Source organism: Synchiropus splendidus, chromosome 13 (genome assembly GCF_027744825.2).
Source record: "Synchiropus splendidus isolate RoL2022-P1 chromosome 13, RoL_Sspl_1.0, whole genome shotgun sequence".
In the NCBI taxonomy this organism is placed as follows: Eukaryota; Metazoa; Chordata; class Actinopteri; order Syngnathiformes; family Callionymidae; genus Synchiropus; species Synchiropus splendidus.
In genome coordinates this window covers 4556509-4572728 of record NC_071346.1, presented here as the reverse complement: position 1 = coordinate 4572728, position 16220 = coordinate 4556509, and the positions used below count along the sequence as shown (strand labels likewise).

The 16220-nt window shown below is 46.4% G+C and overlaps 1 protein-coding gene across 3 annotated transcripts; it reads right to left on the bottom strand.

Moving 5' to 3' along the window:
* Nucleotides 1-20: 20 nt before the first annotated feature.
* mpz (myelin protein zero) lies at nt 21-14462 on the bottom strand. Of its 3 annotated transcripts, none has more exons than XM_053884267.1 (6): nt 14269-14462; nt 13520-13686; nt 12004-12217; nt 10571-10700; nt 10159-10201; nt 21-3935 (listed from the first exon to the last, which is right to left on the bottom strand). In XM_053884267.1, exons 1-6 carry the CDS (start codon nt 14312-14314, stop codon nt 3849-3851), a joined length of 687 nt encoding a protein of 228 aa, XP_053740242.1. In that variant the 5' UTR covers nt 14315-14462; the 3' UTR covers nt 21-3848. The 3 variants fall into 3 exon arrangements, with proteins under 3 accessions (XP_053740242.1, XP_053740244.1, XP_053740243.1); XM_053884269.1 differs by having other exon boundaries at nt 21-3078; nt 14269-14453; XM_053884268.1 differs by lacking the exon at nt 21-3935 and adding an exon at nt 3954-4198 and having other exon boundaries at nt 14269-14461.
* Nucleotides 14463-16220: the final 1758 nt, after the last annotated feature.

The window sequence follows — 16220 nt, the reverse complement described above, 5'->3', positions numbered from 1 at the left end:
AGCGTTGACCTGACGCCAGCTTGGAGCTTGAATCAATTTTATTTCTCTTTACAACAGATTATATTACAATCCACAAATGTAGTTGGCGCTGGAGGGATTACAAGCATTAAATCAAGTACAAAATAAGCTCCTCTGTTTAACATAAAGGAGGTTAATGTGCAGGAATACAGTTCACGAAACGTGGTTTAGTGTCTTGTCTCAGGTCTGCGTGGCTTAATCTCGCAGACGACTTCAAACAGCGAGGGGAGGACGTCCAGTCGGGATTATTTGAGCACCTCCACTCCGGTTATCAATTTAAAGGAACATTCAAGTCGACCGTCAACTTTGCACATCAAGCGCTTGGATCTGGATCCATCTTTGGCCGAGGAAGGAGCAGGAAAGCTCGGGGGAGAAGACCGAGCCGCACCGGCGCTGATACATATGGATTTTTCCACTTTACACACCAGAAGATTCCGATCCTTGGCAGGCTTTCTCACACCCCACACCCCTCCTTTCCACCGGCACCTTAATCTGCCGGTAATCATTCCAGAATCTTTGCTACGTTACAGAAGCAGCACAGAACCTTCCGGAAGATCGGAGTCTCACACGCCACCATATTCCTTATTTACACAAAAACGTGTTTCGTCAGAACTCGTAAGACATTCAGAAAAATTCTAGACTTTCAGTGTAGAAAGCCTTTGGTGTTAATTCGAGACATTGCCACTAAAATGTCACAAATATCGCAAGCCATGGTTATCGGAAGTAACCACCAGAGGGAGCACCACTTGCGCCGACGCTTTTAAAAACACAGTTTTGGTGGATGCTAGTTTGTGGAAGTATGTACATGTCGGTAATTACCATTTAAGCATGCTAACATTGTAACATTTGTGTCAATGTCTGACTTTTGATAGTTGACTTTGGTCTGATCTAGTGAGAGAAACCTGAAGCGAGGAAGTAATGTCTGCTAGCCAGGGGCGTTTGATTTTCATGAAAGCGGCGTTTGAAAGTGTATGTTGTCGATAAAGAACAGAAGCGAAATATGACAGATGGTAACTACGCTGAAAAGCTCTTAATAGAAGCAAATATTACACAACTGAAACTACGCTAGCTAGATTACTTAGTCTGCAGAAACGTGGGTGTGTTTGTGAAGAAAGCAAGCTGAGTTTTTGAAGGACACGGTTCGTGATGAAGGGGCAGACTGTCCATCAGAGAGAAATCGAGGCGCGATGAGGTAGAGGAGAGGTGGCGCATTGAGCTATCAGCGTGTGGGGCCTGATAAGCAAAGAGTTATTGATCGGATTGTGTCTAAGGAATCACGCATAAGTTGATAACCAGACGGAAAGTTTCGGCAGAGGAAGGTGCCGATAGCTGGATTGCTAATTTCTCAATTTATTTTAAGGCGATGAAGAAGCGACGGAGGCGGGTACAACGCTGGGGGTCATTGGTTTAAAAGAGAGGGACGCGGGGGGAGGGGGCGGGGTCAGTGGGAAATCTACGAAGAGGAGGCGGAGGAGAGGGAGCTGTCTGATAAGAAGAGGCTTAGAGACCGGAGTGGATTGTGTTTGGGAATAATGCAGCCGGCGGCAAGATAACGGAGCTAAAGGGACATAAAGAACAGGGGGAGGAGGAGGGAGAGCGAACAGAAAAGCGGAGAAGGATGATAAAGATATTTCTGGTGGCGGTAAAAATAATTAGCATTGTGTTGAAGAGGAGGATTAACCGGACCTCCAGTGACTTCGGAGCTCTTCCTGGCAAAGCTCTCCAGAGTGAATCTGCCGGCCCCCAGCAGGCCCGTGACGTCATCGCAGGTCATCAGTCGCCACCCCGCCAGCCTCCCAGCACCTGCCCCCTTCCACCCGCTGGTGAAAAATGTGCAGCTGTTACAGTAAGCCGCGAGCTGGACCGGTCCGGAAATATCCGCCTTCCGGCGGCAGAGGACGCCGCAACTACCTCCATTAGCTCCGATCTGAGAGGATTGAATCAGCCGCAGCTGCGGGGCTCGAACCACCATCCACACCGGCCGAAAGCTGGAGTCATATTTCTCTCGCATTCTCTTTTATCTCGAGTCTTCGCTCCGTCAGGCAGAATAAGCCGTAAACATTAAAGGGAGACGATTCGGGAGGCTCTAAACCCGGAGGGGGACGACTTCCAGACGGCTCTTTAGGAAGTTATGGTGTCATTAGGTGCCGAACGACAGAGCAAGAGAAGCACTGATGCTCCGGTTCAGAAGGCGCTTGCTTCACCAATGTAAAAACATGGAATAGTCATAATTATATCGCTATTATGATGCTGCTTTTATGGGACCCCGACTCCAAGGCAGTTTGGAACACTTGAGACATGTCAAGGAATTAAAGAAGCTCACGATTGAACAGGAAATAGGAGTGGGACTGGGCTGGCTCAGCCACTGTGTTAGCACGTGGGCACCATAGGCATCAGTTATGGGTGTGAACTGTTCCGCACATACTGAACGGTTCGAACGCGAACATCGTCACAATCCAATCCTTTTTCTCCACTAGAGCACCGAAACACAGCCATTGAATCGTACACAAACAACTCAGTTCGCTTCGAATGCAAATTTTGGTTTATCTCGAACGTCCTTGTACAGGACAAACCAGAGTGTGTCTTGAACGGGCAAGAGTGAACTGGGCACTTTTTGAGGTTAGAAAAGCTCCGACATTATTCCGAGTTTGGAACAAAACTGTTTTAGCACCGTCTGAAAGCTAGCTACACTAGAATACGTCATGATAAGTTCCGCCACGGGAATATCGGTTTGGGAGTCAACCGTCTTTTAAGATTGGCAATAATCGTTACGCAGCTAGCGTGTAGAAGCATGTGACCAGATTCTTTACAAACTGCCCAAATAACGGAATAACTGCAATATTCATGTCTTTTTGTGAAAATCAAGCCGATCGATATGGACACCCGCGTAGCTACACCTTCAAGACTTCTGACCACCGATCAGCTGCTCTAAGAATTATTCTATCTGTCCTACGGTCGAGAAAGAGTGAAGATAACTGGGAATAATGGCATCAGGCTGGGCAGAAAAGGAGGGAGCAGACTAGAGGAGTGGAGGCAGTCATGGAGGAGTCAGACCTTTATCTACAGGAGAGAAAGAAGAAGAGAGGGAAAGGGAAGTGACAGGAGAGAGAGGATAGCGCCGTTAGCAAACAGTTTCCAAGTCATCAGAAAAGTCACAGAGGAGAAAGTGGAGGAGAGGAAGGGAAGAGGGAGGAGAGAAAAAACTCGACACAAAGCCGTCGACCTAGTTGTCTTGCTGATGAGTGGAGATGCGTCTCACTGGGGCGGGAAGGAGGGTAAAAAGATAGCGTTCCAGTCGCGGCTTAGCATGAGCCGGCAAAAGTGCGGATTCACAAGGTTTAAGGTCTCAGGGACGAGAGGAGCCCGCCAGCACTTCACAAATGCCGAAATTAAGAGGTTTTTTTATGATCATTTCTAGCTTGCTTTCTTGGGGTGTTTTCCAATTTTTTCATATTGTGGTTATTTGTGAAATCTTGGAGGGACAGTTGAGTGGATCTTCTCACAAGTTGGGGCTCAGTGTCGGCCCCCTCTGGTCTCCCCGCCTCGTGACTGGACAGTTATCTGAAGGTGAGTTGGTCGGCGAGGTCAGTGAGGAAGCCCAGTGGTCTGGAGCGGCGCACGCCTCCCACGCCGCTGGACGCTTCCTCCCCGTTCTTGCGGGTCAGCTCCAGCTCGATGGTCATCAACACCCGGCCGGCCCCTTCCTCCGCCCCTCCCGCCGACAGCTCCGTCTTCTTAATAACTGTTTTCTGCTGCTTGGACTTGGGTGCCCCCTGATGGACGGGCTGGAAGAGCCGGCCGGCGAGCCAACCCCAGCCCCGCCCCGAATCCTATTTCTTATCCTTGCGTGACTCCTGCTTCTTCTTTTCCGAGGCAGCGGCCTTCACCTTGGAGGAGTCAGTGGAAGGTGCGGGGCCCTGTGGGGGAGCACGGGAGACGGGGGTCGGGGAGAACAGGGGAGGAGAGTCACTTCAGGAGGAAAGGAGCGTGAGGGAGACAGAAGGGGCGAGGACGGAGCGTTAGAGAGAGACAGGCGGAGCTGCGTGAACTGTCGAGAAAACCACATTTAGGAGAGACGCGGACAGACGGACGGACGGACGGACGGAGGGGGTGAGGAGGTAGAGAACCATGGACTCTTTTAGGGGAGAGGATAGCACGTGAGGGGGGGCGGAGTCCAGAGCTGTAGGGAGGTGACAAAACAGGTAACCGTGCGTTAGGACGGGACACGCTGACAGGTCCCCACCCGCCTGTAACAACCCACACACACAGTCAAACACACTGAAGTTCCTGCCGGCTCATCCATCTTAATATCTGCATTCACCATCATTTAAAAAGTTTTTTTTGTCTCAGAAAAATGTGAGAAAATATGTTTTCCCTGACAGGAGATGCTGAATCCAGAAGGTCTGTCTTTAATATTTTTTTTTAATATTTGTTCATAGGAACAAAATATGATGGAAATAGAAGTCTGCAGGTAAATGAAAAAAATATTGAGTAGTTTTAAAATAATATTGTTGGATATGGAAAAAAATACATATTTTTAAACCATGCACACATAAAAAATAATACAAACTCAGATTTTAAAATCTATGATGGAGGAAATTACTTTTTAATCTAAGTAACTATCTTATAAAACAAGATTATAAAACCAAGTTAGTAATAGAAGCCTCTAAAGGATGAAAGTGAGAAATGACAAAAGAAGAAGAAAAGAAGAAGAAGCAGCACAGGACACACCCATATTTGGTTCAACCAGCACGCAAGTCACTTGACGCTCCGTCATTGAATAATAAATCCTAAGACACAAACTTGTAATGATTATTTGGCTTATCTATGATAAACTTTTCTACAGCCGCAGACCACTGCAGAACAGTGGTCATAACGTTTCCACACGGCTGTACAAGCCAGCTCCATACCACGGAACTGAAGACCACTGACGTTCACCACGAGCTGCCCCGGCACTGAACCGGCCGGTGAAAGACTCACCGGAGAAGCCCCACATTCCCTCGATAACCCCACTGATGAGGACATGCATCATCTCTAATATGTCTGGCAGTGAAACCATCCTTCACCGTGATGAGGCAGAGATTGAGGGGAAAATATGCCGCTCAAATCTGGCGGAGACGCCCGAGAGCAAGCTGTCAAATTCTTTTACCTTCAGCAGCCGTCTTCTGGACGGAATTGAAATAATCTACTGTTCTGAAAAACAGATTATGAAGATCCAAATTCCACTTCTGATCCACGGCTACCAACAGTAATCTGTGTTTGCCTTGTTGAATTTCACGTCACCTGTTTTCAATGGGTTTAAAATTTAGGAACTTTATGATGCAGATTTAAGCCATCTGTAATCCCGAACATATTTTTGTTTTCTGTATCTCCTACTCTTTGTATAAGTATTAGTACTTTTTTATTGTGTAATCTTTGAATTCCTTTTTTTTAACTTGCAATCCCTGAATGGTTTATGACAGGGAACAAAAATCCATCTCAATTTTTATTTTATTTGAAACATACTTTAAGATTTCTGGTGTACAGGACACTAGCAAATATGAATTATTAGACTTCCAAACTTCTAGTTTATATTTGATTTATATTCTAGATTTTTCAAGGCCGTATCTCTGTGCTTGAGCTTCGTAATCTGTGACCATTTCGCTCAGAGATAATTGAACATTCACGCAGTATTAATTGCCGTCGAAGTGAAGTGCATGATGGGACATTTTGTGGAAAATAAATCTCTGTAAAAGCCCAGAAGACCCAGTGGACCGGCACCACAGACAGCCTGGTTTCTCACGTGTTCTAATCCACACGTGAAGCTCTTGGCTTGAGAGTTCAGACAGGTGGTGGAGCGGCGATGTGCCCCCTGCTGGCTGTTATTTCAAATGATTGAAGTCCAGAGAGAGAAAGAGAGAGAGGAAGTGATTTCCCGTCCAGATCCAGAGAACGACTAGGAGGCAAGGAGACGAGGAGACGGAGAGATAAGGGATTACAGACGGAGAGACGGTGAGAGAGGAGGTCAGAGGAGACGAGGGAGAGATGGAGAGAAGGCAACATGGGAGCAGATGAAAGTAGAAGGGAGAATGAGGGAGGGAGGGGTGAGTGGGTGTGTGGGAGAGAGAGTGTGTGTTCGATCGATTGAAAATGAACTCAATTATCATTCCAGGGAAGAGAGTGTTCAATCCTGTGAGCCCTCGTCCGTGTGTGTGTTTGAATCTCCTCCAAGAGCGAACGGGGAGCAGCACTTTTCCCAGTTTTGTTTTGATGGAGAGAAATGAGAGGGGAGGGGAGAGGGGTAGGCTGTGAGAGAGTGTGTGTGTGAGCTAAAAAAAACGATGGTGAGGAGGAAACAAAATTGTGCCATGTCAGCAGAAGCGCTTAATAAGGCCGATTTGATCAAACAACCACTTATGAACAAAGTGCAGAGTCCCCGCGGGCGAGCGTGTGCGCTGCAAGGTGCGAGGAGGAAGACGAGAGTCTGGGACGCTCAAACATTTCCTACGTTTCTGTGACTCCAGCGACACGATTGATGTTTACTCATGCCGTGAGATATTGAGCCTTGTGCGCATCAGCAGGGTGAAAGGATTCATTGGATGATGTGATTCAGCCACTAGCTGTCAGCAGAGAGCAGCTCAACAGCTGCTCCTGCAACGTAACAAAGATGGACACCACAGCGAGGAGGTTCAGAAACCCGAATCGCCACGCTTCACCAAGGAGGAGCTCAGAGTATAACCACGATGGAGTTTGCTGGCAAACCATAACTGGGCAGGTGGTGTCTGACACCTGCCCCTCACTCACAGCAGCGAGTCATCCATATGGAATACAGGGACGATGGCAGGAGACTTACAAAATCCAGAACACCCGACTGGGAGGGTCAAACAGTCAAGGCTTTCTTGTTACTGGGAAAACAGAACGAAACAATTTTGAGCTGTTCTTACGGAGAACATTGGCCATTCCAAACTGGAGGACACTTTAAGATCCTTCCTGTTGACGGGATCCTAGCGTAACTGGGCGAGGTGCAGTGAGGAGCCATACCACGTCACATCAAGAGAAGCTCGGTCACGGCCAGAGGGAGGACCTCCAAAGGCCTTGGGAGTCAAGGGTGGGTTCTGAGGTGCCACTTAGGGCAGCATAAGTCCACACTCTAGAGGTGTTGAAATCAGGAGGTACACCGAGAGTAGACTGGGGATAGTCCAATATCAGTCTAAACCAGTGGCTGATAGAGTATGTCCACTGTTTCCAAGAGTCCAAAACATAGGTACTAAGAAGTAAGAGCAAGCAGGATCTCACTATGGCCAGCACAAAGTCATAACATCTTGCCCAGGCTTCAATGACCAAGCTCCAGATTTCCCAGACGTAGGCACCACTCAGGCGACCCGAGCACCATGTTTCAACTGAAGCAACTTTGAGGAGGAGAACTAATGTTGAACTGGCCGCACCACGAGCTCGAATGCTGACAACGGCATATTGACCACAGACGCTACCTTGCAGAACATAGTCGAAATGTTATTCACAAACGCATCACAAAATGTCTGTAAATAAAAGTATTACTGTGATACGCAAGAACGTTCCAGCTCGCTCTCTTGACACTCTGCAAATAAAAAAGGCGTCTTTGTTTTCCCTGACTGTATTTTCTTTCTTGCATGAGAGTCGCTCTGACAATGTTGTCAAATCTCTCAGTGTCCTTTTGGCGGCGACTTATTTATTCATATATTCACACTGTCACCCGCCGCCGGCACTTCAGAGCAGCTCAAGAGGAACCTGACAATCAAGTGACAGCGAGGAGAAAAGACGACGATGGGAAGGAAGCCGGGCTCCGGGGAGATGGCAGTCGGTTTGTTTGAGGTGGAAGGAAAGGGTTTGCTAGCGCCCCCTAGCTCTGTGCCACCAGGGCAGATGATGCTGCTCCCTCTGAGCTGTCACAAATCATCTGTGATCCTCAACAGTGGAGCTTATTCTCATTTTACGAGAAGCCAGACCGTTTATTGGGATGAGCGGCACTGGCCTGTGACAACAGCAAGTGCAGGGTGAGAGTTAATTCGACGGATTGGTTGGTGATCGGTACCAAAGATCATGGAAGAACCTTGTGGCAGGTGCACGGAGGGTTAAAACGCTGAGTTCTGACTGGGTAATGGATCATTCCAGAGATTACTACAGCCACATATCTGAGGTTATAGGAGAAAGATGAGGGTCAGAATGCCCGCAACCCAGTTCCAGGGCTAACCAAGAGACATAATCCTTCCACTGCACCCTGAGTCTGGCCAACTGATTCCAGCCGTGGATCATGGTTTGGCCCACACCAAGGAAAGTAGGGGTCGACAGGGTCAAGGTTGGAGGGGTCGACAGTCAGATGCCCGGATCTCTGTTGAAACCAAACCTAATGTTTGGACAATGCTGTGCATTTGAGACCCGCTGTGCGCGGTGAAATCGACCGGTGGTTGTGATCTCGCTCTGAGGAGCTCAAGGACTGAGGAGAACACAACAGTAATCACAATCTTTTCTCCCCAGATGACAAGCCAACACGTCTTTGATTAATCCAAGCTCGCTGCCATCACCAAGAGAACTGTAAAGCGGCATGGGGGGGTGAAAGACAGAAAAAGCAGGGACAATAATAGAAGAGTGATTTTCATCCAACTCCCGCGGAGGGAAATCAGCCGCCCGTTTCACCCACCGCGAGCAAATCACTTGAGCAGAGAGGCCCCGGCCTGACCTCCAGAGGCTTATTTGATTTTTGGCCCTCGGCTATTTACCTGCTCTCACGCGGTGCGGCCTCCCTCGGGGTACCTGGAGGAGAGGGCAGCCCCACGAGACCAGAAGGTGAAGCCAAGCTTTCCAACATCATGGCTGCTGCTGGCTAAATGCGACAGCTGTGTTGCCAGACCTCTGTTTTGTTCTTGCAAAAAAACTAAAAATAATCCACACGACAAAGAAACACATTCACCCAATAGAGAACCTGAGCGGGGATCGCTACTGTTAAGGCGCTTGGACAAAAGAGAAGATACTTCCTTGCAGTTAACATCTAGAAATGTCAGTGTTGCCTCTAACAGTCGATTCTACGACCTCCAACACAATTTCGAAGGTCAAATTATTAAGTTCAATTTCTATGGACGCCATTTTTGTGGCAGATTGTTCTTTGGGTTTCACGTTCAAGATGGAGAGCAGAATAGGTAGTTTGCACTCATAGCAAGAGGTATCAGGATCCTGTTCATGTTCCCTGTGTCTGTGTCACTAAACCCAGGGTTCTCCCTGGGATGTTCCTTCAGCGTAGGGGGTTTCTCGATCCCCATTTGGGAGCAGGTTAAGAGAAAGGCAGATTGCATTGTATGACCTCAACGGTCCCCCTTAAAAGTCTTCCTTAAAGGGAGAAGTCCGCCTCAAAGGACAAGAAGGAAGTGCTGTCACTGCCCCCAAAAAAGGGGCGAACATACAAGTGGAAATCCAAGATTTAGGGGGTGCAATGGTGCTAAGGCACATGGGAGAACTATGCTGAAAACACTTAATGATATACCCAAGAGAAGACATGGAGGAAGCATGAAGATATGGAAGTGTTGCCTGAAGGATGTCCATTTGCAAGAGGTTCCAGGAGGGCAAAAAAAATAAACATGGTTCTAGACCAGGTTGGAACTTCAGTTCTGGTCGACACACAGCCTAAAACTGATTATTTGTTCAATGGCTTTGGACATGCCAAAACCAAAAAAAACGGCCATTACAGCTGCATCATTACATGCGGCAGGTGGTCGTAGTATCATGTGTGGTGTGTATTCTGACGCTGACGTTCCACAGCAGCCTTCAGTTCCAGCTGGCGAGGCGGACTTTGATTTACAAGTTATTGCAGTGTGGTTGTCTCGCCGTTGAAAGGAGATGGAAGTGTGCGGATGCATTTGGAGATGGGAGGGCGAGGGGTGAGAGAAAGGGGGAGGAGGGTGATGGAATTGTGTCGTTACGAGGTGTCAGCTCTGATGTGTGCTATTGTGTTTCCACACCGCAGCAGGAAAAATAAATATTCCAAACAACACCATGTTTTAGCGCCGGACTGATAAGTAGCTTCATTCAGGCCTAAGGTGACGCCAACTGTTGCGTTCCGATGTGTGTGAGGAGGAAGAGGAGGGGGAGGAAGAATGATTAGAGGAGGAGGAGGAGGAGAGGGAGACTTGCCTGTCTCTGCTGTGATCCCTCTTTCTTTTTCTTGCCATGTTTGCTGGAGGGAACAAAAGAAAGACAATGTCAGGATGTCGAATCATCTCTCCCTCCGGTGGTCACGGCACAGAACTGCGTGCGAGTGACCAGAACTTAATTCGCCGGCGCTGCCTCTGGCGGATTCTCAACGCGTTAATATCTCATGAAAACAAAGCAGGATGATGGATCTGTTGGATCTCGCCGCCGCCGCAGCACTTTTAATCACTTTTCTCCAGATCGCATCTAAATGAGAGATTAATATCTCCGCGGCGGCAGCAGCTAGCGCCGCGGCGCTGGCTCGGCCAGGCAGGTGTCAGTGCCAGGGAGGGGCTCGGGCTTCTGCTCCACAGCCCAGTGGCAGAGCGCTGCTGGCCAGGGTCCGGACACTGACCTGACGCTGAGGCTGAAGACACGGCGCGCCACCAGGAACCTCATCAGGTAGTAGATGACCACGATGAGAACCAGCAGGCCCAGAACCGCGCCAATGATGGAGCCGGTGATCACGCCAGCCTGGATCGGCACTGCAGCGGAGAGCGAGCGGGATTTAGAAGACAGGAGGAACTCGCCGGGTCAAACACGGACACGGCGAGAGCTTATCTGAGCTCAATAATCGATAACAGCCATCAGAGGTCATTCCACGCCCAGGCGACTCATCCCTCACAGCAGCAGAGGGAGGAAACCGGAGTGTTAGGTGACCCTTACATTTATGACACAGCGTTGTGCATCAAGATTTAGATAGAATTTTTCAGAATGGCAGCGTCAGGAAACTAGACACCAGTACCAGAGGATAAAAACGTAACCCTGGGGCAGAAGTTAAAACTGAGAAGTTGGTGGCTGATAAATATGTGCGCAGATGTTCTGTATGAATATGTCAGGAAAAATGTTTCAAAGAAACATAACTGGAGAAAAAGCAACTTCACAGTTAATAAAAAATAAATAAATAAATAAAACAATAGAAAAATGCAAATAAATAAAACCTAAATATTAAAATAATATAATATAAAAACCTTTTTTAATTAAAAAAAAGTAAATAAAATTACGAGAAAGAGTATTTAATACTATTTAATATAATTTCAAAAATATTAAAATAAATATATAAAAATGAAAGTATAGTCAAAACCAGATAAAACAGAAGGTAAAAACAATAACTAAGAAGGGAAAAAGCATAACCAAAAAAAAAGAAAGGGCTGCATAATGCAGAAAAAAATACTCAAAAAATGCCTCGGAAAAAAATAAAAAAATAAAGTATGACTACATGAAAAAAATGAAACAGGTCTACTGCACTGTGTTGAGCCTAAAATATAATATAACTAATATTAATAACTAATATAATTAACTGTGAATGTAGGAAGGTGAAAACAAGTGTAGAAATACAACATAAATACAAGGGGAAAACAGGAAAAACCACTCCATTAACTGGAGTTGAACAAATGAGAGAACAGGAGAAGAAGTGTGGAAAATAGAAAAGAAAGAGGTCTGAAAGCTGCTGCCTCATGTTCCTGCACTCTCAGAGTGATGGAGGGATGACGGAGGAGAGCTAAGATGACAGGAAGGGAGAGCGATGGGAGGAGAGGACGAGGAGGACAGGGAGTCGCAGCGATCGCAATCTTCAAATGAGAAATTGATTTCATTTAAGTGGAATTGTGACGATGGCACCAATTCCTCCGGCACCTGAACGCATCATCGGTGCTCAGCTCTGATTGGCTGGTGAAACAAGAGGGGAGACGTTGAGGTGGAGACGACTTCCTATGCCTCGCGGCACCCTTGACCTCTGCTGGGGACCAAGGTCGGGCAGAGCTGACCTGCGGCGCTCAGGTGCCTCACCTTTCTCAAACACCAGCAGGCGGACGCTGGAGGGCCGGCCCACGATGTCAGGGGGGTTCTTGGCGTCGCAGGTGAAGGTGCCGTTGTCGCTGAAATCCAGGTTCTTCAGCAGTATAGAGCCGTCACGGCGACTTGGGTTCCCCACGAACTCCAGACGGTCCCTGAAGGGGCCTTTGTTGTCCACGTACGGCATGCCACCCGTGTAGTGGAAGATCTAGACGGGAGAGGACGGGAACTTCAGCATCAGATGCACATGACTCAACTCTGGCTAATGGATCACGAGGAGTTCCCCAGTCAGAGTGCAGGCTCGTCCCACCTGCCTGCAGACCCCTGAAATCCAGCCCATACCTGATCCACTCACCCTCTCTGAGTTAAGAAGGTTAGGCTCTACACCGAGTCTCAGATGACCGAGCTGCTACGATTTTTAAAAATGAAGTTGAACATGGTGAATTTCAACTAAATTCTGAAACTGTCCTGGTGCAGTTACTGTTACTGACAATATTCAGATGAATTTCTGATATCAAAAACAAAAGTTGTCTGCAGGAAGAGGAGTGATAATATCGAATTTTAAAGATAATACATTCAGATTATACAAAAACATATTTCAATATTATTTAAAATATTAGACATAAATATCCAAGATTGCCAAAAAATACAAGGAAGTCAGGAGAAGTAAAAAGCCTGCAATAAAAAATGGGGGACCAAATGTGTGGGAAGCAGCGAGGGAGAGGAAGAGGAGGAGGAAGAGGGAAGAAGAGCAGACAGCCAGGACGCCGCAGGAGACAGTTGATGGAGGCGGAGAGGAGGAGATGATGAGGAAGGAGGCCGGGATGAAGTGCAGAGATTAGAGAGGGAGGAGGACAGAGGGAGGCACCGTCAGGACGGAGAGATGAGACGGGTGAGAGAAACAGAGAGTGAAATGAAAACACAGGAGGCAGCGACATCAGAGGAAGGTGTGGGGCCTGTGACTGCTGGACATGTGAAGAGGAAAGAGTCGAGCCCAAACATGCTCTTACACTTTGGCTCAAATAAAAACGAAAAATGAAACAAAATAAAAATTAAATATGAATATCTCAGATTCTGTTAGCTTCTGACGTTAGCATGAGTCGCTAAAGTGTTTACTGTTACAGCTGTGATTTGTTTGAGCATCAGGTAGCCTTGATGCTAATATTGAATTTATAAGCATCCGTGGCTAACATGGCTTTAAACACACAGTAGGCCATTTTCTGTTGCTATTGCAGCTTGTTAATTTGGAAATTCTGTGGATTTATTGTTGTCTAGCTGCTGTTATTCACTAGCTAGGTGAAGTAGCATTAATGCTAACAAAACTCAGAAGCTTCTGTAGGTTTGTCAGAAATTTCAGGCTAAAATATTGATATTTATTATCAGATAATTCAGCATGTTTCTGTTAGCCACAGCTGGAACCAAGAGTAGCGCACATGCTAACATTGCTAAAACACTTGACATTGGAAATGAATGCAGCAATGAGTGAGGCTGTGTTTGTGTGCGTCCTCACAGAGATGCTGTCCCGCGAGCCGTCGGGTCTGTAGGTCCAGGAGAAGGTGACGTCCTCGGAGGTCCAGCGCCACGAGAAGAAGGAGCAGGACAGTCGGATGTCGGAGCCCACCAGAGCATGTCGTTCCCAGCCGGTGTAGATGACGATGGCCCGGGACGGCTCGGGAGCTGCAGGACACCGGAGACGGAGGAAGGGGTTTCAGCATGAAACATGATCACGCAAAAGTGACAAAAGTGTGTCATAATTCTTGATTATTTCTTGAAATGAAAAAGACAAAGAGCATGCAATATTCTCAACAATAATGATAGAGAATTAAAGCTACAGAGTTTGAAGAAAGATTTCTAAAAATGAGCATTAGATTAGAAAAGATTAAATAAAAAGATGCTGAGCATATTCTAGAAAGTATATTCTAAAAGAAATAACATGAATAAGTACATTTTTAGTGGAGAAAACATTTTCATTTGATAATATAAAATAAGTGTTTTTGTTTAAACTTTATTAAATGGAGACTTGTGAACCTTTAGCTAAAATATATATACAAACATCTATTTTAATATTCAGATGTGACTCTCTAAACATGACTCAAAATTGATTTATTTTCTTTTTGAAGGAGAAAATCTTGTTTTCAGTCCAGAACATTTTCAGAAACAATTCAAGATTTCAGATGTTTCTTCCGACGTTCAGGTTTGACTGAAGCGGCTGTGAAGCGTTCAGAGCCTCAACACGTTTGAGATAAAAGTTGGCGTTACCTATTCCCAGGAGGACCACGGACGCGAGCGCCAGAACCGTCAGCATGACTTGTGTGAGCTCCGGCTGGACCAGAACCAAAAGTGGACCAAGACTCTGCAGCAGAGGGAGACGGGGACGCCGGGCGACGACGTTAACCAGGGACAACAACAGAAAAGCCAGCGAGCCTTCGGTTTATACCGGACCCCCACCACTCGGGCAGACGGGCGGTCCGGTTGGGGTCGGCCCATTTATCCCTCCCCCCATCCTCCTTCCATGACATTTCATCTTATCACGGACCCAAGTGACACAAGCCTGGACCAGAGGAGTCAAAGTCCAAGATCTGAACTGAAACTTTAAAAACTAGGTCAAGAGAAGGACCCCCAGGTGTGAAAGGTGAACGGGTGTTGTCACTGTCACGCAAACGTGGTGTAGCAAGGTCACGGTCCGCAACAAAGCCGACACTTTACTCGATGTCGGATTCCTGACGTCGGCCACTCCAGGACAATGGGGGACGGGGGGGACGGGGCAGTTCAGCTAAATAGCGCTTTCTTCCTCAAAAGGCCTCCCCCCCCACCCGCTCCATGACCCTGACAAAGCTACGCATTCACAACGGCGGCGCCCACTCCTGGCTGCTCCAGAGCGATGGCCCGCTGACTGTGGGGAGGCTGATGCTATAGATAGATGACAGTTGAGAACAGAACCGGAGTGGCATCATTTTGACCATCAAATGAAAAGTCTGCATGGTGAGGAAAATCATCGCAATGAGAAAAGAAAAAGTACAAATTAATTTAAATCAGCAAAATTGTAGTGATTTAAAGTAAATACATGAACTATTATAATACATATTGTAAGTTCACACACAAAATATCCAGTACACTCCCTTTAAAATCCTGAGTAAACAGTAAATTCTCTTCGGACAATATGTGAAACTTTATTATCTCCTTTGCATCACAACAAGCCCAGAAAAAATGTCTCTAAACTTCCCGTGTTTTCTCTGCACCACAAACTAAACGTCACTTTCCGAAAGCGAGGCTCAGACACGCTCAGTTTGGCGACACAGTTTCATAATTCATCAGATTATTTCAGTCCAGCGGACGTTGAGATGCTTCCAGGAATCTGTTCGCTGCAGCAGGTGAAGCTGCTGAATTAAAGAGGAGCTGCCGTCTCACAGCCATTTTGGGGTCTTCAATGAAATTATACATGACATCTGAGCGATGCTGGAGCGAGTCGAGGTCAGAGAACGAAACCTCCTCGTCGTGGTCCAGCGATTTTTATTATTTATTTACTGGTCTCAAACCTGAGAGAATAAACATAAAAAAGTGTATCATATTTTTTTTAATCATATGTTGCATTTTCACTCAACTTTTCCACCATTAAATAATTCTTATTCACATTTTACTTTTACTTCTTTTGTGATATATTTTTATTATTACTCAGTACGCCAACTCCCCATAATTTTCTGATTTTTTTCCCAAAATTTTAAAATTCCTTTTTCTGTTGAAAGGCCTCGAAAAATATCTGTGTACTTCTAATTACTTAGTTTATTTTGCTCTATTTTTGGGCAATTTATTCATGATTTTTTAATTTTTATTTATTTATTATAATTTGGTTTGTCGCATATCTTTACTGTATTTGTGTAATAATTTATTTGTTCAATTTCTCATTATTTATCAAACTATTTATTTTCATGATCAGCTGCCTCATATTCATGCTAATATTTCTGCTGTATTTGAACGAAGAGTTGCTCTTCAGTGAGTCTGAGTCAGGGGCTATGTTGAGGTCTACAGTGACTCGGGAGGATGATGAGACAGGTGGAGGAGGAACACAACTTTTCGAGGAACCTTCTGTATGTTCAGTCCGCGCGATACTTCGCCTGGTTTGCGTGATTTCCCGGGTTCGACTCGACAACGGCAGCTACATGAAGCTCAGACAGCTGAACTCCTGCTGCGACCGGAAGCCTCAGACGAGTCTC